This window comes from Gracilinanus agilis, chromosome 4 (assembly GCF_016433145.1).
Source record: "Gracilinanus agilis isolate LMUSP501 chromosome 4, AgileGrace, whole genome shotgun sequence".
Lineage (NCBI taxonomy): Eukaryota > Metazoa > Chordata > Mammalia > Didelphimorphia > Didelphidae > Gracilinanus > Gracilinanus agilis.
Genome location: NC_058133.1, coordinates 262,320,273 through 262,346,774, shown reverse-complemented (window position 1 = coordinate 262,346,774; position 26,502 = coordinate 262,320,273). Strand labels below are relative to the sequence as shown.

At 37.2% G+C, this 26,502-nt stretch overlaps 1 protein-coding gene across 1 annotated transcript in view; it reads right to left on the bottom strand.

The window, feature by feature from the left end:
• Positions 1-26,502, bottom strand: part of ANKS1A (ankyrin repeat and sterile alpha motif domain containing 1A) — a 256,599-nt gene that overhangs the window by 77,532 nt on the left and 152,565 nt on the right. Inside the window, exon 11 of the mRNA XM_044674231.1 lies at positions 15,247-15,833. Coding sequence (XP_044530166.1) covers positions 15,247-15,833 — 587 coding nt within the window. The remainder of the gene's footprint in view (positions 1-15,246; positions 15,834-26,502) is intronic.

Genomic DNA, 26,502 nt, shown 5'->3' with positions numbered 1-26,502 from the left:
TCATTACATATGTTTTAGGAAGGTTCTTCTATCCTAAGAATGAATGAATGAATAAATGAATCAATCTCCCCCCTCCCCTCTCTCTCTCTGTAATGCCCTGCTTCTACCTTGTCAAATGGTTGAATATCAGAAATACAGTTTTATCAACTGTTAATTTATCAATTAACAATAAAAAGATGCATCACTATCTGCTTTACCATTAGATCCAATGGACCATGCATCCTTTCCACCAGATGTACAGCTAAAACCTCCTATATGTGTCCCCCTATTTGAGGTCAGGGACAACGAAGCTCTTCTATTTGTATGCTCAGTGTTTAGGACAGTGCTTCACACATGTAATCACTAAATAAATGCTTTTCCTTCTTTAATTCATTGTCACTTCTCAATACAACTCTCCCCTGTAACAAAGAAACAACAGAGTAAATCAAAACAAAATATATCAACAAAGTTGTAGTACAAGTAGTACACAGTATCTAAAGTTCATTGTTGTTTGATCAAGAAAAAGAAAAATTGTTTCAACCACTTTGTTCTATATTTTTAAAAATTATAGTAAGAAATGACAAAGACAAAGAATTCAGAGAATCTGGAGATTTGTAAGAAATGATACAGAGAAGAGGTTAAGAAATGCTGCTCTCAAGTAATGTTTCCCAAATTCCAGATATAGAATACAAAAAATAAACAAGCAGAACCAAAGGAATAGCTTACACCCGTGATGGGCAAACTTTTTAAAGAGGGGGCGCCACAGAAAAAGAAATGCTCATCTGTCAGTCTGTTTCTAAGGCAACTCTTTCGAAGTTTCATTGTATTGTATCCTATTCATTGTATTCCCCAGATTAGGAATAATGTCCCGTGAGGGATAAAACATTTCAGGGGGCTGCATCTGGCCCGCAGGCCGTAGTTTGCCCATCACTGGCTTACACGATAATCACAAAAGTGTAACAGAAAGTAACATCTGAAACTCTTCAGAACTCTGATCATTGTAGTGTACAATTACAACTTCTCAGGATTTACAGTGAAGTTTGACTCCTGTCTCTGAGCAAGGGATTGAAAGACTACAGGTGTGGAATGAAGTGTACATTTTTCAGACATAGCTAATATACTGATTTGTTTGCTTTACTAAACTTGTTTAGAAAGAAGGGCTCTAGGGGCAGCCAGGTGGCTCAGTAGATAGAGTCAGGCCTGGAAACTTGGAGGCCTGGGTTCAAATCTGGCCTCAGATAATTCCTAACTATAAAACCCCAGGCAAGTCACTTAACCCCCATTGCTTAGCCCTTACCTCTCTTCTGCCTTGGAACCAATACTTAGTTCTAAGACAGAAGGTAAAGGTTTTTTTAAAAATTAAGAAAAGGAAGAAAGGAATGCTCTGAAGTAGAAGGGATGCTCAGTGAGGACTGACAGTGCTATTTAAAAGAAGAGCACCAATAAAACACAAAAAATAAAATGCCATGACAACATCTCGGGGAGGAACCAAAAAGTGCCTTGGCCTAATACAATGCTGCTTATCAGAAAGGAAGGAATGGACAACAAAAAAGCCCATAGAAAGCCCACAGGAAAAAAACTGTGATGAAGCTCAGTATCCAAATAGCAAAACCTGTGAGGAGACTCATTAGAAAAGAAGGAATAATAAGTACAGGAAGTAGAAAAGGACATGACAAAATGGAAAAAAAATTACACTGTGGTGGATTTTGACTCAAAATCCCCTATGGAAATGAAGGAAATGAAAACAAAACAACAAATTCTATGAGATGCTCAGAAATTATGATACAATAGCAATAAACAGAAAAAAAGATTGGAGTGAGGTGGGGAAAAGGTAGGGAATGAAAGTTAAAGATTCCACAAATTAGTAAAGCAAATCACAGAGATCAAGACCTGACTTAAAAGAGGGATAGATAGATGGACATCAATAGGAAAGAATTAAATAACAAAGGAAAACAATGCCAACAATCATAACTTTAATTGTGAATGGACTGGACTCTGTAATAAAGCAAGAAAACTGGTGAAGGGATAGAAAAATCCCTCATTTGGGGTATTTTCTTAATCACTACATTCTTTATACAATTAGGTTCTTGTCTTGCTCTCTTCTTTGTTTCATCTTTTATCCCTCCTCACTCCCTTCTCATCCCTAATACTTCTGGGCTATACTAGCCTCCACTTAATCTTTTGAGGAATAGAATATGGATTTAGGAAGAGGCAGCCTGAGGCCAAAAGGTCTTGAGTATATTTTGTGACTTTACTTTGTGTATATTTATGTAACTTGGGCTTTACTCCAGAAATAAAATTGTCACGATTAATCCCACAGGGGAAAAAAATGGTAAATGGATAAAAAAGAAGAATTTGTTGTATACTTAAAAAATTTTTTTAAAAACTAAAATGCAGTAGTATCTTATTTTACTCAAATCCAACATATGTGAATTTAGGTATACAGAATTGGCAATTGAAAAAGTAAAGGCAGAAAAATACATAAAATAAAAAATTTTAATTATATACTAAATGCACATCATTTCGCCAAACAATATAAAGCTTAGTCTCATAGCAGTTTGCCCAATCACACTCATTCTCACTCTAAGAAGCATTAGTGAATCATTAAATTGTTTTGTACCAAATATTAGCTTCTGCCATCAGTTTGTCTGCATTTGTCTCTTGTAACATGTCATGTCACAACACAGCTGTGTTTCTCTTTGTTTCATTAACACTATTTAGTTATTAATTACTTGTAAAGAACTTTCTTCTTAAGAACTTTCAGGATAGGCCTAGAGCAGAGATGGCAGACCTTTTAGAGATCACATGCCATGCCCCATGCCCAAAAAACTGCATGCCCCTAACCCCCAACAGAGTTCTGGGTGCACCTGGCCCGCCCCCATAGAGTGGAGGGAAGAATCACTTTTCATTGGGCTGCTGGGCAGAGGGGTGGGTGAAGTGAAAAAATGCTCACAAGGCAAATGAAGAGAGGGAGGGGAGTGGTCTGAGAGCTCTTTTCCTTCCATTTGTGAGCCACCCACCTTATCCATCTATGCACTCCCACTGGGCTGCTGGGCATAGGGGCAGGTGATGTGAAAAAAATGTTATTAAGCAAAGTGGAGAGGGGGAAGGGAAAAGCTCTGCCCAAGGCTCTCTGCCTTTCTATTAACAAACTCTAGGGGAGGTGTCCACAGAGAGTGTTCTATGTGCCATGCCATAGGTTCACCATCACTGCCGTAGAGTATAAGAACTATAATGCTGGGTTCAAATCTGACCTTGGACACTTCTTAACTGTGGGACTCTTGAGTTAAGTCATACAACCCCAATTGTTCTTACTGCTCTTCTGTCTTAGAACTCATACTTAGTATTAATCTTTTTTTAAACCTTACCTTCTACCTTAGAATTAATACTGTATATTGGTTCTAAGGCAGAAGAGTGGTAAGGGCTAGGCAATGGGAGTTAAGTGCCTTGCCCAGGGTCACACAGCTAGGAAGTGTCTGAGGCCATATTTGAACCCAAGACCTCCCATCTCTGGGCCTGGCTCTCAATACACTGAGCCACCTTGCTGTCCCCTAGATTATTTTTTTAAAGTTCATTATGACCAAGTTAAATTTATACCAAGAGATAAAGACAATTCAACAGTAATAAGACAATTAGCATAATGAATACTATAAAAACAAATCACATGATTATATCAAGCAAAACAAAAAACATCTCTGGTAAAATATAGCACTCATTTATATTTTTAATAAAAAAAACTCTAAAAGGGGTAGGAATGAAAAGGCATTTCTTTGTGGTATTCAAAACTCAAATCAAGTATATGGATATACTTTGGGGGAAAGGGTCTATGAATTTAAAATTTTTAAAATAATTTTTATAAGTATTGAAAGTTTGTTTCAATAACTTTCTCCTAATAATCCTATGTATCTCATTTTATACATTAAAAATAAAAAATCTGAGAAGTCCCTGGGCTTCACCAGACTTCCAAAGGAATTTATGACAAAAAAAAGGTTGAGAACCCCTGCTCTAATACAAAGTGCCAGCATTATCTGCAAATACAAAACAATGGCAGCATTCCCAAAATATTAAGGGAGAAAGCAGGGATTCCCCATCTCCACCTTTCTGACAGTTCTAAGCAGCAGAATCAAATTAAATTGTATAAACATTACCAAAAAAGACATAAATCATCCTTACTAACAAATAAAAATTATAACCTAGAAAACTAGAGAGAATCCATAAACACTAATCAAAGTGATTCATTACTTAAATGAATCAAAGTGATTCATTACAAAACCATGACCATTTCTATACAATATTGACAAAAACCAGGAGGAAATTATTTTAAATAGCTTATAAAATACACAAAATATTAGAACCTAAAACTTACACAAATACAATTACAAACCATTTACAAAAATAAAGGAAGACCTCAATGAATAAAGAGAAATGTTTTATCTATTATTCTATCACACTAATATAACAAAAATGACTATATTATTTAAACTAATTTGCAGATTCAATGCCAAAGTTTTGCTTATAAAATTTGAGAAAACAATAGAATTCATCTAGAGGAACAACACCTAGAACTTCAAGGGAAAATGCTTTTTTAAAATTGTAGTGAGGGATCATGAGTCTCTAAATAAAGCAGTAAATCACCAAAATTATTTCATAATGATTTTTTTAAAAAGGAAAAATACTGGTCATGCACTATATATTCTAAACAAATTGGCATGCTTATATGACATTCCATCTTGGGCTTTCTTAACCTTTTTTTTGTGTGTCACAGACTCCTTGGTAACTCCTTCCTTAGAATTCCTAAAAAAATTTTTTTTAATGTATAAAATGAGATACACTGGATTACAAGGAAAATAATTATTGAAATACAATTGCAATATTTTATAAAACTTGCAAAAATATCCTCTACCTTACAGAATCTCTACTTTCCCTCACAGCAGAGTTCTGTTACCACCTCTTATAAGCATCCTTTCTTGATCCTCCCCAGTTGGTAGTGCCGCTCTCAAAATAATAATTTTTAAAAAATTGATTCTATGTATATTTTATGTATGTGTGTATATATATATATATATATATATATATATATATATATACACACACTCAAGAAATGACACATTTCCCCCAAATAAAGCCTAAGGTTTTTTTTTACTATTATGGATATGGACTATTTTCTTCTTGTCACTGTGTCCTTAGTACCTAGAACAGTCCTTAACATAAAGAAGGTACTCAATAAATGCTTGTTAAATTGAACTCTAATAGAACTGATATTTAAGCCCCAGAAGCAATCAAAAACAGCAGTTGAGTGCTAAATAAAGCCAAAAACATAAATGGGAGGGAAGCAGATTTCTTTTTTCAACAAGAATTGCTTGGGAAACTGGTAAAAAACTTGGCAAAGCTCTAAATGGTTATATCTAAATGTAAAAAATAATATAAAAAAATTAGAAAGTAACAAAATGTGCCTTTCACAGTTATGGAATTGAACTCTGCAACAAAGGTGCGTCACGATCTTGATTTTTCTGTGAAAATAATGGGGTACCTTCCAAGACAGAGTTCTGTAGGATCACAGAAAGTACTTTAGTATATCTAATTCCATCCATTTATTATATAAGTGAAGTGACTGAGTCCCAAAGAAGTGAAATGATTTGTTCAGAGTTATATAACTTAATTAAGAATGGCAGAGACACAGCTTGATTTCCAGAAATCCTGGTTCTTGATCAACCACTTTCCACTATGGCAAAAACATCTTATTTTTAATGAGGCTAATGGGGTGTTTTAGTCTTGCCTTTTTTTTTTCCTTTAATTTTTGGTACTAAAAAACTTTGGGAAGAATGAAACATGGGGTTAAGTGATTTATTCAACATAGCCTATAAAAATCAGTGTAAATTTATTATTAAATGTGTTAATATTAAATTAAGTGTAAAAAAGTTTGATTACTGTCAGACCACATCAAATAAATGGATTTCTTAGGCATTTCACTCTCCACCCAAAGTGTAATTCACATTAGGCCTGGAGGCAGTCTGAAGACACATCCCTAACTTGGGTACCACAAGCCTAAAGTGAAATTGGAGAAGAATGTCACATGGTACATTGGGATAGGAGGTGGGGTAAAGATGGGAAAGAAATATTTCAACACTGACAGACTACTCTATTATTCTGACTATTCTGTCTGTAAAGAAAACCCTACATTTTTTCTGAGAATTGTAGAACCTGTTCAAACTCTCTTGTAAGACTTCTGGACATATACCTATGTAACTGTTCTAAGTGTAAAAAGCTGTTAAATCTTCTTAGGAAGTGATCTAATTATCTTTTCTCCAGGTTACAAAATGCTTATTAACTTGTATCTGGAATAATAAATGGAAATGGTGTCCTCTCTAGGATCAAGCTTTGCTAGTTAATATCTGATCAACTGCTTATCTCTAAATGTGCCCCTGCCATTCCAAATGTAACCAAAAGGTCCTCAAATGCCTTGCCTTGACATTATTTTTAGCCTATTCAAAATGCATAGAACTCCCCAGTTTCATGTGCAGTTATTTAATTATTTAAAATGTATTAAAGGAAATTTATCACTTTAAACTACAGCTAAATTTTAAATGACTCAAATATTTATGCTAACTAGAAACTTGATTTTGTGGTGTTAAGCTTTAACTCTATAGAAAGACATATGACAAAAATGTCTCTCCCTCATTCTCTTTTCAGGACAATTTGGTTAGAAAATAATTTTTTCCCTTACTCATCATAGTTTCTTTCCTTTAAATAATTTTTTTTAATCAATAAGCATTTGTTTTCTTTCCTCCCATTGGAAAAAACAAAAACAAAGTCCTTGTGACAAATATGAGAAGTCAAGAAAAAAGTCCAAAACGATCATGTCCAAAAATATATATCTTACTCCACATATTTAGTACAATACTTATCAGGAGGTGGGTTGCATTATTCAGCAACTAGTACTCTGGAAATATAGTTGGTCATTGCAGTGATCAGAGTTCTGGTTTGTTTTTACACAGTGTTTATTCTCAACACAATGGCTACAGTGTGTTGGAACACATATGAAGAATAGTCAAAGAACCAGAGCTATGTTATATCAGATGTAAATTTAGGGAGGTTATCTTTACAAAATTAGATCATTGATGATATTCTGTCACTGATCATTAGTTTAAGTGAGAAAATATGAATGAGATTTCTCTTTTCAAAAAATGGAGCTGAATGAGAAATGGTTCCATCTTCAAAATATTTTGGGAAGTCCAACCTTCCAGTTCAAATATGTAAATAAAGTTTATGTGCCTTAATTGAAATTCTTTTTTTTCTTCTTTTTTTATCAGTCTCTGTGTACAATGTTCTCCTGGTTCTGCTCCTTTCGCTCTGCATCAATTCCTGGAGGTCTTTCCAGTTCACATTGTAAAAATAAATGTAAGTGAATTGATTATAAACTGATTTTAGATACTCTGCTTGCCGTGCTAGCAAAGTATCTTCAGTTTATATCAGTGAAGTGAAGCTCATAAGTGAACTTCTCTTCAGGGTCAGGCACAAGGATGCTGAGAAGACTCTTGTTATAAAAAATAAACTATTTATTGAGAGTGTAAGGATAAAAAGGATTTCTAACTCTAAGAGATTCTAGCTCCACCCAAAAAAAACTCCCTGGTTCCACAAATTGCTTCTCCTGTTCCACAGGCTACACTCATCCTTCCTGATTTGACTAAGCCAAATTTTTACTATTCTAAATAAACTAACACTATTATCCTTATAATTCTTAACTTCACCTCCAAGTTATAAAAATAACAAAGGCTAGCTGGCTAAGTCTCAGCAAGAACCACGTTGGGACTCTGAGCCTTAACAGACTCAGAGTCCACACCAAAGACCAGGGTTTTCTTTGGTCTTCTCAGAGTTAAAACAATCTATAAATCAGTAAGAGGTAGTCAATAGTGTTTCCCAAGTTGGAAAAAGAAAACACTAAGCTCCTTCAAGTCTTTCCCTCCTTTCCTTCTACCTTAGATAGTGAGAGAGAGAAAGAGAGAAAAGAAATCACCTCCTCCAAGTCCCCAGAGAGTCCCTGTGAGTGACTCTTCCAACTACCAGAGACCAACTACCACTCCCAGAGAGAGTAACTGTCACAGAAAAACCATTAGACTTGAAACTGACACTCTGTCTCAGCTCTGTTTGAAACTCAAATTCTTTCTCAAGCCATCTTCTCTACTTATCTCTAAACTAATAAAACAATATTTATTTTCTAATATCATCCTTATAATGTGGAATTCCTCCCATTCATTATTCATTTCAGCACAATAGTATTCCATCACCATCAAATACAATTTATTCAGCCATTCCCCAATAAATGGACACCCCCCCTCATTTTCCAATTTTTTGCTACCACAAAGAGCATGGCTATAAATATTTTTGTATAAGTCTTTTTTCTTATTATCTCTTTGGGGGTACCTTAATTGACATTCTCAAGCCATATCCAGCTGCATTTCATACAACACCATGTGAACTGTAAATACTTTAAAGTGATCTTATCACTTTAGGTAAGAAGCTACCACATTGGAGATGGATGTTGAGTTGTCCGCCCAGACCCTCCCATCTAATTTATCAATCCTGCCTACCCTCTCTACAGCCCTGAACACCTATTTAGAGCTAAGGAAAACTGATGAGAGAAGTTACATGGTACAACTGAAACAGAGACAGAAGACATAGGTCTGTGTCTTGATCCTTCCAGTCAGTCCAGTGATCAAAATAAATCATTCTATCCCTCTTCGGCTTTAAATTCCTCATTTGTAAAACAGAACAATGATATTTTCATTTCATAGTTTGCTGTGAGGAGAGTCCTTGGTAAACCTTAAAATGCTACAAAAATGCTACATTCCTACATTTCTTCAGTTTGAGTTCTGTTGTGCTTCTAAGGTTTGATTTCCCCTCTAAAAGTCATATATATCATTGAAACTAAGCAATTAGGACCAAAATTTGAGTTCAAAGGCTTAGGTCCTACCTTAGGCCTGTGAATGTTTTAAGGATGGACTTTCTCAGGGTAACTGTTCTCTTTCACCATAAAAGTAACAGAAAGTAAGTAGGATTCTGCTTTTATTAATGGATTTTATCTCAGGGGCTTACATTAACCAGACCTGCTGTCAGAAGCTTGGCCAAGCTTAATTTAGCAAAAGCTGCATTAACCACCTGGAGAAATGAATTTGTTTGTAGGAGGAAGTGACACACAAATGTACCAGCAACATAATCTTAGATCAAAGAGAACCTTTGAGATAATCAAACAATAAAATATTGATTATGTCTATGTAAAATGCATTGTGCTAGACACTGAAAGCAACCAGGCAGATCCCTTGGCTCAGGATATTTGAACTTGGCTCATTTAGATATAAGAAAGAAAAATAACCCACATTGAAAAGCCACTCTACTCTCCCTTTACCTCTAATTTCCACAAATCACTAAACAATGCTGAAAATGCCATAAATTTTTTTGCAAAGAGAAACCATTAGATTTTTGCCCTAATAGGGTAAGCTCATGGCACTACTTGTTCATCATAGAACCATTGAATGACAGAATTAGAAGGTACCTCAAATACTATTTCATATCCAATGAATTGGCTTAGACAACAGAAAAGGAAAATGATAAATACTGACGGGATTATGACAAAAGAGATATTCATGCACTTGATGGAACTGTGAACTAGTTCAATCATTCTGGAAAGTCATTTGGAACTAAGCCCATAAAATTACAAAATTGCATACCTTTTGACCCAGCAAGACCACTAATAGGGCTATAATGCAAAAAGATCAAAGAAAAAGAAAAAGGACCTATATGTACTAAAGTATGTATAGCAGCTCTTTTTGTGATGGTAAAAGATTGGAAACTCGGAGGATATTCTTCAACTGACTAAACAAGTTATGGCATATGAAATGTGATCAAATATTACCATACTTTAAGAAATGATGAAGGTAGTGGTTTCAGAAAAATCTAGAAAGATTTGTATGAACTGTTATAAGGTAAAGTGAACAGAATCAGGAGAGCGATGTATTCACAGTAATTATACTATAATGATAATCAACTGTGAAAGACTTAGTAACTCTATCTGTATGATGATCCAAGACAATTTCAAAGGATCCATGGTAAAAAAAAAAAATGCTATTCATCTCCAGAGAGAGAACTGATGAACTCTGTGTGCAAATTAAAGCATACTTTTTTTCATTTTTTTAAATCTTTTTTTAAATTCCTTTTTGCAACATGGCTAATATGGAAATGTTTTGCATGACTCCACATGTATAATTGATATCAGATTGCTTGCCTTCTCTGTGGGTGGGGGAAGGATGAAAAGGAGGGAGAAAATTTGGAACTAAAAAATATTTTTAACTAACGCTAAAAATAAATCAAATATTTGAGGGAGGGGGGAAAAGATCATATATAAAGGCCCTGACCAGGAGATACACATCATCTGTATGTGTGCATATAGCTAAAGCATTGACAGTTTTTAAACAAAGGGAAATCTTAAATAAAAATTCAAGACTAGCCACACTATACGTCAGAAGTGAACTTGGACCTCAAACACAATTAAATTGCTAAAAATGATTAATATGGAATAAATATTAAGTGACAACATTTGTACAACCCAGTGGAATTGCTTGTCAGCTCTGGAAGGGGGGGGGGAAGAAAATGAATCATGTAAACATGGGAAAAAACTGCAATAAAACAAACAAATAAATAAATATATTTAAAGAGGTTTTTGAATTGCTACTATGCACTGTAAAAGTTTAACAAAGGCAGGAACTATGAAATTTTATATATTCCTTCAGAGCCTCGTCTAGTATTCCTCACACAGAAATTATTCTAAATGTCTGCGGAAATGGAATGGAAGTTGAACGATAACTATGTCCAACGCTGACCCATCACCAGTGTCTAGTTGCAAAGGAGAAATAAGTATGTGAGTCTATCCTTGCAAAGTCATTAGAAAGCAAAAATGTATTACTTCTAATCTAGTAGCTAAAATATCATACTTCAAAAATGTGGGCTTCTGTTTCAGGATTTTGTACTACCATTTGGAGCAAAGGTGAGGCTCATGAACCCACTGGAAATAGTGTCTACTGGATACTAACTAGTGTCTTCCTCAAGGACTTAATTCCTTCTCCCCAGCAATGTTGACCCCATCTATTAATAGGTTAAAAGACATTTAAAGAAAAGTAACTATAAAGATATAGTAATTTATTAGACTACTTAGTAGTCTCCCTGAGAGAGGAACATAGGATGATGATTAAGAGAATGGGATGGTAGGGTACAACTGGAAGGGAAATTGGGAGTTTTTTAGAAAGTACCAGCATATACTTTAGATTCCTATAATGTTTATTTTAAAAATTCTCTAATTCCTCAAGAAAATTTTCTTTTAACCATAACTGTAGGGCTCAGTGCACTGATGAAAAATTTCTCTTACATAAGTCTGCTTTTATCTAATTATTAGACTAATTATGTCCAAGAAAGGGGGAATCAAATGATCAATTAATAAGCACTCATTAGGTGTTTACAGGTATACTTTGGAGATATTATAGGTTTGCTTCCAGATCATTGTAATAAAGCAGATATAGCAATAAAATGAGTCATACAAATTTCTTGGTTTCCCAGCGTATATAAAAATTATGTTTACATCATCCTGTAGTCTATTGTGTGCAATAATAATGTCTTTTTAAAAACCCCAATGTATGCACCTTAATTTAAAAATATTTTATTGCTAAAAAATGCTAAAAAAGAGCCTTTAGTGAATTCTAATCATTCTGCTATTCTCAATGCTCAATGATGGCTGCTGCTTATTCAGGGTGGTAGTTGCATGGATCCATTCTTTCACTTCAATACTCAGAGGCCATCGTGGGGTTATTAACTAGCATAATTTCAATATTGTTGTGTCTTAGGGAGTGGGGAGGCCAGAAGAGAGGGGGAGAAACAGGGGATGGCCTGGTTAGTAGGACAGTCATAAAGATACAACATTTATCAATTTATCATCTTATATGGGCATGGTTCATGGGGCCACAAAATGATTACAATAGTAACATCTAAGATCACTGATCATAGATCACCATAACAGATATAATAATAATGAAAAGGTTTGAAATATTACAAGAATTACCAAAATGTGTCAGACACGGCATGAACATATTCTGTTGAAAAAAATAGTGCTGAGAGACTTGCTCAACCCAATATTGACACAAACTTTTAATTAGTAAAAAAATGCACTATCTGTGAAGTGTAATAAAGCAGAATGCAATAAAAGGAGGTCTGCCTATATTATATAGCTAGGCACAGTACCACAAAGACAAAAATCAAAACCAAAACTGTATCTTCCCTGAAGGAGCCCACAGTTTATTAAGGTAGACAATGTGCATTTAAGAACATACAAAAATAAATACAAGGCAATTTTAGTAGGGAATGGAAGGCCTTGGCTCAGAAAAGACTTCAGATAGAAGGTGGTGGCTGAGCTGAGTCTTGAAGGAAACTAGAGATTTTAAGAGACAAGGAGAGAGGGTTTCTCAAGAATAGGGACAGTGTGAAAGCAGGCCACAAGTCAGAGATGGCACGGAAAGGCTAGTTTGGTTAGACTGGAGACTATGGAAAGGAGAGGAATGTTGGAACAGTAGGTTGAAAGGCATAACTGGATAGAGTAGTGAATGAAAAAAGCACTTGATTTGGAGGGAGAGACCTAAGTTTAAATCCATTTATTACTTGTGTGATCTTGGGGAAATCACCTAATTCTTCTGAGTTCCTGTTTTCTCCTCTCTAAAACAAGACTAGCCAATACATAAAAGTGATCAAAGGTAACAAACATGAAGTTTCCAAAAGAAGATTTAAAAACTATTAAATAGTATAATGAAAGATTTCTTCAAACCATTAATAATAAAAGAAATAGAAGCAGCTGGGTAGCTCAGTGGATAGAGCCAAACTTGAAAATGGCCTCAGATACTTCTAGCTGTGTGACTCTACACAACCCACTTAAACCCCCATTGTCTAGCCCTTACCACACTTAAGTCCTAGAACCAATACACAGTATTGATTCTAACATGAAAGGTAAGCATTTTTAAAAATAACAACAATAAAAGGAATATATATCAAAACAACTCTGAGTTTTCACTTCACACTCAGCAAACTAACAAAGATGATCCAGGAAGAGAGCAGTCAGTGTCGAACAATTTGTGGAAAGATACAAATAATAATGTTCTACTGGTGAGGCTGTGAATTAGTCCAATCTTTCTGGAAAGTAATTAGGAATTATGCAAAGAAATGACTGAAATGTCTATACTCCCTGACCCATTGTTAAGTATATGCCCTAAGAAGGTAAATGATAAAAAGAAAGGTCTCATACATCAAAGGAAATTTCTACTTTTTTGTAGTAATAAAGAACTAGAAACAAAGTAGATGCTATCAATTAGGAAATAGCTAAAACAAGGTGAAGTGAATTTATGTAATGGCATACTGCTGGGCAATAAGAAATGATGAACACAAGGAAGACTGGGAAGGTTTGTGCCTACAGAGATAAAGACAAATAAGCTGAACCAGGAAAACAATATCCATAATAACTAGGCCAAACAGAAAGAACAATAACAATAAAGCCATCTAAACGGAATGCTGCAAGGTTATAAGGACCAAAGCTGACCCCCATAGATGGAGGTAAAAATGCATCTCTCTCTTTTCTTTGCTGTTTCAAAGTGTTTGACTAGAAGCAAGGAACAGAGTGGAAAATAACATATGATTTTGCATTTGGTTGATAAACTGGTATGTTTTGTTAAACTGTTTTTCTTTCCTTGTCCTCCCCCATCAGTCTTTGCTTTAAAAAAAAATGACACTTGGGACAGCTAGATGGCTCAGTAGATAGAGAGTGCAGGTCTAGAGATGGGAGGTCATAGGCTCAAATCTGACCACAGACTCTTCCTGATTGTGAGACCTGGGCAAGTTACTTAAAGCCCCCCTGCATAATTCTTACCACTCTTCTGCCCTGTAACCAATATACAGTGTTGATTCTAAGACATTAGATAAGGGTTTAAAAAAAGAAAAAGAAAAAGATGGCATTCCTGGGAATGGAAGGAAAAATGGAGAAATGTAGGTTATGTAAAAACAAAAGATATTAATAAAATTTTTAAACAGAGGGGAGATTGGATTAGACAACATTCAAGGACTTCTAGCTCTAAATTTATGATTTGAAGATCCTGGTTTTAAACAAATTCTTTTCCCCATATCTAGAGAGGAAGTGATTTTGGTTTAAAGATTATAACTACAACCTTTTCTAACTTGGTTGGCTCATACACTTAGCCTCTTTAACTGGCTATGTCAGCTGTGCAGTTCCTCTCCTCTCAGAAAGCTAAATTCGCCTCTTAGAAATGCTACTGGAGGCAGGCCCAGGAGGCATTTCAGAGGCAGTTTCCCTGCCATAAGAAGCAGCTCTTTAACATTCTCTGAGTCTTTGGTAAATATATTTTTTTCCCTCTTCATAAGACCTGTCACAAGCCACTGGAAAATATTTGTGTCTAAATTGTCAAAAATTTTGCAACATTTCTGTTAGAAAGTTATTGGATTCTGATATCCTACGCCGCAATCTCTAAATTCTTTCTCCTCCCTTAACACTCCTATCTCTTTAACCACCCAGTCCTTGTCTCACAAACCCTGAGAATGTGGGATGGGCAGAACTCATGTCCTAGAGGAGGGTTTATTCTTTCATGAGAACGGGGTAAATACATTCATGTGGCAGGTGGGGGATGAAACAGCCTCCTGGTACATCCCCTATGGCAGTATGCTGCTTCCCCCAAACTCCGCCCCCTCCCCACCCCATCTGACATATGGTTCAGCAATAGGACACAGCTGCTCCAAGATTCTAGGTCTTTCCTCTCCCTCTCCAGAACTCAAAGAACATAGACTAATGCTTCTCAAATTCCCAGGGAGTGAGACAGTCATTACTGCAACAGAGATGAAGGGATCCAAATATTTTGAAATAGCATGTCATTTCTATGAATTGTTTGTGTTTCCTTCAGCCTTGTGCCAATGGAGTCTGTAGCCTTAATAGTTAACTATTAATGGATTCAATCTGGGCCAATATGTAGTAAAACTCCAGAATGTTAGGGGAAAGGGAGGATAGTGGAGAGAGTTTGGGGGAGACACTCAGGGAAGGGAGTATATCTTTCAAGAGAACTACTCCCTTACTGTCCCAGAAGTCAATGCACTAAGACACCTCACAGGCTTCAGCTAACCTAGTACACAAACCAAGTTTCTGAGAGCCAAACACATAGGATCTGAGGTAATCCTTACCTCATCCCACTCTGAGGCAAAGGACGGAGACTTTTCCAGCCGTTTCTTCCCAATGCTGCAGTTGGACAAGGACTCACTCCTACTCCCCATCGTGGTATCTTCTGTTGGTGAGCAGGTCAGAAGATCGGAGTCTGACTTGGACAAACTGCGGCTGAGTTTAAGCTCAGCTTTTGGTCTGTTAGAGGGAGGGGCCCAGCTCCTGGTCCCACTCCAGTCTCCTGCTTCCTCGGCACCAGGGTGCTGAGATATCTCATGCATCAAAGTTTCAGGGTCCGACTGGCTGTGGTTGGTGGGCAGGCCAGCTGAATAACCCAGTTTCTTATTTTGGTCAGGAAGGCTGGGTTGGGTGGATCCAGGAGTGAACAAAGCAGCATCCTCCAGCTGCATAGCAGCTTCGTGACTTGTGCCCTGCCTGGACGACCCTTCAGAACCACCCTGGCTGACAGTGGAAATAAGCTGGAAAGGGTCCTCACTGATTTCACACACTGGAGAAGAGCCGTGTAGAAGACCTGAGAACTGCTCTGGGACTTGCCCGTCTAGTCCCTCTGCAGAGTCCTGGCTCCGGCTGCTGCTGCTCCTCCTCTGGTCTAGAGTAGATGGAGAAAGAGAAATAAAAAATTTAACTCAGTAAAAGACAACAAAGTCACAAGTTTCTAAATAAGAGGGGGTTAGGGGAACAAGATGGAAACTTAAAAGCAGAAAGAGCGAGGAAAAGGGAGAAACAGAGAGAAAAACAGTTCCGTATTGTTCTCTATGCTCAACTTGTATCCAAAGTCACTGCATTTATGAAATTCCAAACACTGGCTTGATTTATTCAATCTGGCAGCTTTCCTTGTTGTTTTATTTCTGTGAACATTAACAATCAGACCTTGCTATATAAGGCCTGAAGAGGTGTTAACAATATCCTACAGAGAAAACACAAATGAGAGAAAGTATTTGAACAAGGGAGAGGGAGAGTGAAAGTGAGTGTCAAGAAAGAGAATGTTACTGGAGTGTGGAAGAAGGGGAGGGAAGAGAGAGTGCAGGAGTCCTACCAAGACTGGCTCCTGGAACATCTGATACATTTCCATAAAGGCCAAAGTGTTATTTAGAGTAACCCTCCCTTCCTTTGGCAAGGAAAGTCAGGGAAAAGTTGGAGGCCATAATACACAACCTGCAACTTCTGGAATGCCTTAACCTAAATGTGCAAAACAAAACAGCAGAGAAATAACTGTTTCCTTCCCCAGGGGATTGTGAACTCCACGCCTCATCCTTCCTCAGCAAGCACAGACTTAAGAATGTGAACATTCACTCCCTTCAAAACCTCCCAGTTGCTCCTATTTGTTTAGGTTTAACCTTAGCTGATACCACTGAAAACAAAATGGTCTAATCTGTCAATGCCAGGAGACATTTGCTACCCTCTGAAGACCTCCTGCATGCCCCAGAAACACGACACTATTAGCTCATGAGGCCACTGTATGAGGTACTGTATACACACCCAGTATATCAAATATCACTGTCTTGGAGTAGCATGAATAATTGACTTAGGCTGCCAACTGGCACACATCGGCAATACCACCACCGCATTTACCTTGGCCACTCAAGGACCTCCTCATCTTAGCTTGAAAGATTTTAGCTCATTAAGTAGAAAAGAACTACATTGTAGTTAAGAAGGCAGTTCCTAAAATGGTTATTAGTAAAATAACTGAGCTACATTTGAAAGTAATTCTTTAATGCTCAAGAATAATCTTTTTAAAATTTGTCTAATTCTAGTTTCTTTGAAGTTCTAAGTAAGCCTCTAAGGTTAACATCAACTAATCTTAAAGATTTATATGTAAAATCAAATTATTTTAGGGCTAGAAAAGGACTTAAGAGACAATCTAATCAAGTGTCTTCATTTCAGAGAAAAGAAATTAAGGCCCAGAATGTGGATCTTGCTTAAGAAGAGAAAATGGACAAAACTTCATGCTATGCACTTAAATGGCCTAAATCAAGAGAGGCTGCTCTGATACTTCCAATTATGTGAACATGAACAAATCACAAATCTCTGGGTTTCAGATGTCTTCTCTGAAAATAAGAAGGTTGATCCTCTTCTGCTCTAAAATCCTGTGACTATATGATAGTAATTAGAATTCAGGCCTCCTAAAGCCCAATACTTCCTGGGGAATTGGAGGTAGTTGGATACCTCGGGTCTAAGTTGAATATAGATTCTTTGCATCAAACACTGTGATGTAACATCCATAACACAAACTGGCTCATGTTTACCATGTCCACAATTCCAACTCTCATCATCACATTGCAGCTCAAAAAAATTAACTTCAATCTTTCACTATCTCTTGAGTTCCATAACTGAGGAATTGGTGATAAAGATGACAAAGTGGCATCTCTTATAAAATAGAATCCCAATATACAGAGACAACCACCAAGAATGATGATGCTAGACCACCTAAAAATTGCAGTTTTCCCCAAGTCAACCTTTATCAAAAAGATACTAAGGGACCATGTTGAATATGAAATTAATGAACAAAGATGGAAAACTTGAGCAAGTATCCTTGAAATATGAACAGGGAGACAGCTTTGGGCAAGTCTACAAGGCCAAGAAAGAGGACAGTCAATAAGCATAAAATACTTGAACCTTTCCAGACTGTCTACAAGATCATCTCACAGATTAAGCACAAAAAGTCAGAGCCCAAGAATAAGCAAGCAAGAAGAGTCAGTTATAGGAAGAGGAGATTAAAAAAAAAAAATCTTTCCTTGATGCAGTCTAAAATGTCTTAAATCCCACCCCACCAAAGTTGTTGAGCTTGCCACATCTGTCTCACAAATAATAGGTTCCACAAAGCCAAAGGAGTTAGGCTTGTGATAATTAGGTTAAGTCTACACTGCCCATCTTTAGATTTAATTACCAGAGGTGAGAACTCCTCTAACTCTGGGAGGTCCATAACCCAAGTGTGCTAGAGTCATCTGACTGCCCCCTAGGCAGTACTATGAGAATCATCTATTGTGATTGGACATGTAAATTAGGAAGGAGGAACAGGAAGTGACGCATAAGTGACCCCTTTAAAAGGAGAAGATCCTCAGTCAGTGAGGGTCTTCGGTGGAAGAGAGCATCTGGTGAGGACCTCTTCTGGTTCATGGAGGAGTGTTGGAATGCTGAGACTCTTGTGGGACCTCTGACTGCTTCCCTTTGAATTGTCACATGGGTAAGTTAGGCTGACTCTCTCTCTTCCTTTGGCATTTCTGGAGGTTCTACCCTCGGGGAGGCCTCTCTTGCCTCTTTAATTGTAAAAGGCCTTGTGGCTAGAAGCCTTGTTTAATTAACCTCTGTGCCCCAACTGCTGGGGCCTCTAACTTCTTACCTGGTCCAGGCCAGAGTTTCTCTCTCTCAATTTCCCTACCTTCACCCTTCCTAATTGTAAATAAACTTTCATAAAAGTCAATTTTAACTTGAGATTATTCTTAATTGAGGATTGATAATAGTTCAATCCTCTGGCGACCACCTTTTAATATATTGAACCCATAAAACTCCTTTTTCACCCTTACAGGCTCTGAAGTTAATTTGCAGAGTGACACACCATGGCTCATAAAGAAAGTATTATTACTCTAGGGATTAAGTGAAAGACTCAGCCCCAGGTAACTGAAGGTAAGTCAGAAGAATTAACTGCTAAAAATTACCTGCCTAAATATTCTCTAAGAGTTTCCTATCCCTTAAAGAGAGGTGGAGGTTAAATGTTAAATAGGTGGCACAGTAGATATAGTTATGGACTTTGGACAAAGAAAATCTGAGTTCAAATCCAGCCTCATACTCTAATTAGTTCTCTGACCTTGGACTTAACCTCTGTCTGCCTCAATTTATTATCTAGTAAATGAGGACAACAATGGTACCTAACTCCAGGATTGTGGTGAGGATAAAATAAGATAATATTTGTGAAGTGCTCTGCAAAATTTAAAATGTTATTGAAATGTCAGCTAGTTATTATTATTGCAATGTCATCTCCACATAGGACAGCAGTAAAATTTCTCTGGTGACAACAGGAGCAAAGACAGATTCTCAATTCTCTTTTATCATTTTCCAGTTCTTATTTCCTTTCTCCTCCATGTTTACAATTGAAAAAGCTCATTGGTCTTTCAGGTGGTAAGCAGTAAGGCAGGTGGCAATGTTCATGCCCTCTAGATGGACACAGAATCCCACCAACAGGGCTAGTTCTGATGCTTACTATGAACACTAACAAGGATGGCTCTGTCCTACAGTCACCCATTCATGTCCTCTCATCAATGAAGAAAGAGAAACAGATGCCAAGAACTCAAAACCACATAGATGTGAAGGAGGAAGTGAGCAGGGTAGGAAAATAGAAAATTGTATGGAAGACAAGAACTGTGATGAGAGGAGGAATTTCTGTAGGTCATAAGAATATTATTCTATAAGTCATAATCCACAGAAGCTTTATGGAGTATAGGGATGTATATATAAGGCAGGAAAGGGACTCTTACTTATACCTTCATAAATACAGAATCTATCAAGATGCTTCCTTTAAGAAAGATCTCTTGTGGAACAATCCAATATAATGGACTGTGCTACTAGCAGTAATGCAACAAGCCAGGACACTCCTAAAGGACTTATGGGAAAGAATTCTAACCACAATGAGAGAAAGAACTATGGGAGTTGAAATGCAAAAGAAGAACATATGACATCACTTATCACATGTATATATGGGTATATGATTTGGGGTTTAGGCTTTTAAAAAAATCACTCTATAGCAAAAATGAATAATATGGAAATAGGTATCAAGTGGTATTTATGCAACCCAGTGAAATTGCTTGTCACCTCTGGGGGGGGGGGAAGGGGAGAAGAGGAGGGAAAGAAAATGAATAATGTAAACATGGAAATACATTCTTAAAAAAATAAATTTATTTAGAAATGAATAAATAAATTCTTAGGAAAAAAGAAAATAAAAAATGAGGATCTAACTATATCTGAAAAGGTTCTCAAGAATATTTAACATATTCTATATAAAACAATAATCATCAAAACTATATATACCAGTTGAAAAATGGAAGAGTTGATCAAGTGTTATAGACTATGTAAGCAAGGATCTAGAAGTAATCAAAGATAGTAGCCTGGTGTTCAATAAACCAGAGATTACCTGCTATTAGGGAAGGACTTCCTATTAAACAAAAAATATTAAGAAAACTAAAATTGTGTATGAAACATCTTATAACATATATAATCAATTCTATATTGCTTCTTTTGGAAACATGAATTTGTTCCACTTGGCTATATTAGAGGAAAATTTGAGCATAACATGAATTTTGCATTTGCTTATGCATGATTTCGTGCATGAAAAACACTAGGTGAATGCAGAAAACTACACCCAGTTAAAATGAGCTGCATAAGAATACAGAAAATACTCACAAGCACACACTTCAACATCTAGTAGTTATATCAATTCACTGTGTGTTGTCCTAGACAGTTGTGTTTTGTTATTCTTTCACATTTTTAAACATTCCTATATAAAAAACTCTTTATTCAACATGCCGAATATGGCTCAGCATTCTAGTTCAAAAGAGCAAAGCAGTATATTAAGAAGACTGAAATAAGCATTTTGGAAGAAATAAGAACATGTGACAATCTCCTGAGCAACAAACAGGCATGAAGAAATCCACATTGCAGACTATCAGAGGCAATACTGTGAAAATAAACATCTATGGGTAGAAATACTGTGCTCCTATCTTCTTTTACCAATATTGGTTCTAAGGCAAAAGAATGGTAAGGGCTGAGCTAGGCAATGGAGATTAAGTGACTTGCCCAGGGTCACACAGCTAGGAAGTATCTGAGGCCAAATTTGAACCCAGGACCTCCCATCTCTGGGCCTGGCTCTCAATCCACTGAGCCACCTAGCTGCCCCTAGTATGGTGATTCTTTTTTTTTTTTGAAAACCCTTACCTTCTGTCTTATACACAATACTGTGTATTGGCTCCAAGGCAGAAGAGTGGTAAGGGCTAGGCAATGGGGGTCAAGTGACTTGCCCAGGGTCACATGGCTGGGAAGTGTCTGAGGCCAGATTTGAACCTAGGATTTCCCATCTTTAGGCCTGGCTCTCAATCCACTGAGCTACCCAGCTGCCCCCTAGTATGGTGATTCTTAGGAAAACAGGAGAGACTGAATTAAACTCCAATTGCATACATGAACTAAATCTGAAAGGTCTTATAATTTAAAAAAGCAAACTGGGAATAGAACATAAAGAGGTGTCCTGTACAACCGTAACTAGAGGAAGAATTCTTGATTAAATAAGGGGCAGAGGTACACATAAAAGATGGACAATTACAATTACATAAAAGTTAAAAGCTCTTATATGAAGAAAATTAGTGAAGATAGAATTAGAAGAAAAACAGTAAATTAGGGAAATCTCTGCCACATGTCTGATAAAAGTCTGATAGCCAAGATATACAGAGAAATAATGTAAATACATAAGACCAAGGATAATAGTCTCACTTGAAAAGTAGACAAAGTATTAAACAGGCATTTTTCCAAAAGAAAAGTGAACTATCAACAACCATGCAAGAGAACATTCCAAAACACTTAATAAGAGAAAAACAAATTTCAATAACTTTGATTTTATGTCATAGTCATCAGATAAAAAAATACTGAAAATGGCAAAAGGTGGCAGGACTAAGGGAAGACAGAGACATTAATGTATTGTTGGTGGAGTTAATGAAATGAAATGATCTATCCTTAAGTGAAAACAATTTGGAATTATACCCCCCAAAATCACTTCCAACTGTACTAGTAAATCCAGTACTAGATATATACCACTACACTACACCATATCACACCACACCACACGACACATACACACACAAAAGTATGTATACATATAAAATACTCATAGTAACATTTTCTGTATTAGCAAAGGAGAAACTAAGTGGGTACCCATCAAATGAGAAATGTCTCAACAAACTTATAGTATATGAATGTAACACAGTAGCTCTGTAACTTCACTAACAGGGAACTCCTGGATGAGAAGACTTTCTCTATCGATCAGACTGATATCTTTTTGGCAGCTTATAGTTCCAGGAGCAGGTATTCTTAATTTGAGTACCACAGATCTCAAGGGATTAATTGATAAACATTGGGAGTGTCAAAAAACTGGGATAAAAAAATGCATATCTTTATTTCAGTATAATTTGTTTCCTTACTAATCCTAATTGTTCAGATGGGGAAATTGAAGCCCAGCAAAGTTAGCTTGTTCAAAATCACCCCAGTAGAGCAGGACTTGAATCCAGTTCCTCTTACCTGAGTGGAATTGATCTTTCCAGTGTTGAACCCCTTTATGACAGGTAGTGGCAAGAGAAAAGAACATTGAGTTTTTAAAAGTGATATCAATAAAACATTAAATATTAATGTAATATTACCCTTTTCCATTCAAAAAAAGCAGGGGAGTTGGAGGGGAAGAATCTAGGCTCAAGCCTCAGCACTTTTACCATGAACCTTGTTTTTCCAAACCTCAGTTTCTTACTCATAAAAGAAGTGACAGCTCAATAATCTAATATCCCAGCTCCAACATTCTATAAAATGAATCAGTCTATAGTCACACAAGTATTGCTTCCTTTGTACTCAATAATTTTGCCAACAAAACAGCGTTAGAGGAATGTGGAGGGTTTGCAATGTCTACCCAGCACCTACTTGAGCTACTGCATCTACTGGCAAGAAGGAGAAACACTGGTGATAAGAAGAAATGGAGGTAGGACAGCTAGGTAATGTAAGAGGGAGATTTTAGGTATTTATAGATACGTATTTAAAATGGGGCCGCCAGGAATCAACCATTCAGATTGATTCCATAATTAAAATAGACCCAAATCAGCATCCAGTTTAATGTAGTTTATTTACAATTAGGAAGGAAAAATGTAGGTAAATAGAGAGAAGGAGAGGCCTGGACAGAGAGAGAGACTTAAAAGCCTAATTAAACTAGGTTACAAGCCACAAGACTTTAGAAATCAGAGAGGTTATAAGCCTACTTAAGGCAGAGTTTGGAAACGCCAAGGTAGGCCAAGGAAGTCAGCCTAACTTACCCACGTGACAATTCAGAGTAGAAGCATTCTGAGGTTTCAGCCGAGCACCTTCAGCACCAAGTCCAAAGCTGGAACTCCTGAACTCCTGAACTCACTGAACTAACTTTACCAGGTTGTAACCCATGTATTTAAAGAGATAGCATCTCTCGTCATTTACTGTGGGCCACCTCTAATTCAAGTGGACCAATGGCAGCCTCTACACTGATTTGGACTGCCCAAAGAGCAGTCCCTTGTTCTTGATTTGATACTTATTGTCACGTGTGGTTAACTTATCTCCACTCCCCTTTTGAGGGAGGTGGGGATGATATAATCTAGATGCCTAGGATAAGTAGATTTTTGACTATGAATGGGCTAGAGTTAATTTCATTTACACAATACCCCCTGATGATCACATTGGGTGCCTAGTCACCCAACACAGTCGATGAAGTACCAGGGCTGGAGTTGGGAGGTTTGAACTGGGTTCAAATCTGACCTCAGATACTTCATAGCTGCGTGATCCTGGGCAAGTCACAATCCCATTTGCCTAGCCCTTCCTGCTCTTCTGTCTTAGAATTTATAAGACAGAAAGTAAGTTAAAAAAAAAGAAGAAGAGTTAAGATGGCAGCAGAGTAAAAAGCAGCTGCGTGACCTCTCCTAACCCACGCATATAGGACTCCTCAAGAAGACATAAAAACAAATCCAGAGGAAAGAAGGGACCCTACAACAGGGCGCAGCATTGAAGGTACGTGGAATCGGGCATTTCCATGCTATAAAGGGGTAAAACAGCTCTCACGAAAACACGAGCGGAGCAACACCCTCCCCCACCCCACCCCACCTACAACTCCAAAGCCAGCCCACAAAAGTCAGAGCAAGTTTGGGGTACCATTAAGTCATTGGCAGCTCACCAAGGCTTGTTCCTGAGAGCAGCAAGACTTAAGAACCCCGAAGAGGCTAAAGAACTCACGGCCTCTGAACACAGACCCTGAGCCCAGGCTCAGGCGAAGGGGCTGACACAGGCGTGGGCTAAGGTGCGGACAAAGGAGAGGACGAAGGGGCTGATTCTGAGTTCAGGAGCGGACCCTGAGTGGGGAACCAGTGCAGAGAGGTGCTTGACTGTGGAAGCAGCTCCCTGAGACTGTTAAAGGAGCTTCAGGCAGAAGAACGAGCAAGGAGACTACCAGGAGGCTTGTCCCTGAACAACTAGACTTGAGATCTCAGGAGTCTAAAGAGCGCAGACAGATCCTGGGTGCAAGCATAAAGCTGAGAGGGAACTCAGCTTATAATGGCAAGCCAGAATCATCAGGAAAACCAGAAGAGAAAGATAAAGAAGAAAAAACCTTTAACACTTGACAACTTTTACACAGAAAAAATCCAGACAACAGAGGAAACAGCAGAGGAGAAAACAATCCAAACCTTCCCAAAACAATGGAAATGGGTCACAAGGTCTTGAAGAGTTGAAATCTGAGATCAAAAGAAAGATGGAAGAGATCTGGCAAGAAAATAACAGTTTAAAACGCAGAATTTCACAATTGGAAAGTGAGGCAAGTAAATCAAAGATGAGAAATGACCAGATTGAAAAGGAAAACCAAAAGATTATAGCCGAAAACCAATCTCTAAAGGCTAGAATTGGGCAATTAGAAAAAGATGCCCCCAAATCAAAAAAATTAATGAGCAAATTGGAGACGAAAATCAAACAGCTAGAAAACAGGTCAGACCAAACTCAAAAGGAAAATCAAAAGCTTATAGCAGAAAACCAGTCTCTAAAGACAAGAATTGGGCAAGTAGAAGCCAATGATCTATCAAGACAGCAAGAACAAATAAAACAAAGTCAAAAGACTGATAAAATAGAAGGAAACATTAAATATCTCAATGAGAAACTGACAGATCAAGAAAAAAGGTCTAGAAGAGACAATCTGAAAATCATTGCTCTTTCTGAAAAAGCAGAAATTAATAGAAATTTGGACTGCATACTAAAAGAAATTATTGAGCAAAATTGCCCTGAAGTTCTACAACAAGAGGGCAATATAGACATTGAAAGGATCCATAGATCACCCTCTACACTAGACCGAGAAAAGACAACCCCCAGGAATATAATAGCCAAATTCAAGAGCTTCCAAGTAAAAGAAAAAATTTTACAAGAAGCCAGAAAGAGACAATTCAGATATCAAGGAGCAACAATCAGGATCACACAGGATCTGGCAGCCTCCACACTAAAAGACCGCAAGGCTTGGAATATGATATTCAGAAAGGCAAGAGAACTGGGTTTACAACCAAGGATACTGTACCCATCAAAACTGACTATATTCTTCCAGGGGAAAGTTTGGGCATTCAACAAGGTAGAAAATTTCCAAGAATTTGCACAGAAAAGACCAGGACTAAATGGAAAGTTCGATATCCAACCGCAAAAATCAAGAGAAACATGAAAAGGTAAATAAGAAACAGAAGGGAAAGTAAGAAAACTCATATTTTTAAAATTTGCCTCTTTAAGGGCTTCAATAAGATCTAATTATTGGAACTCCTATGTGGAGAAATGTTATATATAATTCTCTGTAGTGAACTCTGAATTATTCATAGGAAGAGGTTGAAATACTAAATGGTCTAAGAAGATATGGATGGGAGGGAAAGAGCGGGGTGAATAGTAGAGGACACCAAGAGAAACTTGAATAAGAAAAATAGGATATTCTATTACACACAAAGAGGGCATGGGAAGGGGAAGGGATGAATACTATTATAAGAAGGAGAGGAAGAGAGCATTAAGAGGTAATATTTAAACCTTACTCTCAGTGTAATCAACCCAGAGAGGGAAGAGTAGCTATATTATCCATTGGGCTAAAAAACTCTATCTAACCCTACTGAGAAAGTCAGAAGGGATAAACCAAAGGGAGCAGGGGAGTAAGGAGGTCAAAAAAGGGAGGGTAGAAGGGGGGAGGGAATTCAATAGGCCTTTAAAAATAAAAAGAGGGGAATAACAAGGGAGGGGGCAGAAAGGGAAGTCATTCAAGGGAGGGGATAAGGGATATCGGCTCAAAGCAAACCACTGGTTTAAAAGAAAATAGTGTAAAGAAGAAGGGGTGGGTCTAGGGGAGGATACAAAAATGTCAGTGAATACACAATTGATAATTATAACTCTGAATGAGAATGGGATGAACTCGCTCATAAAACAGAAGCAAATAGCAGAGTGGATTAGAAACCAAAATCCTACCATATGTTGTCTACAAGAAACACATA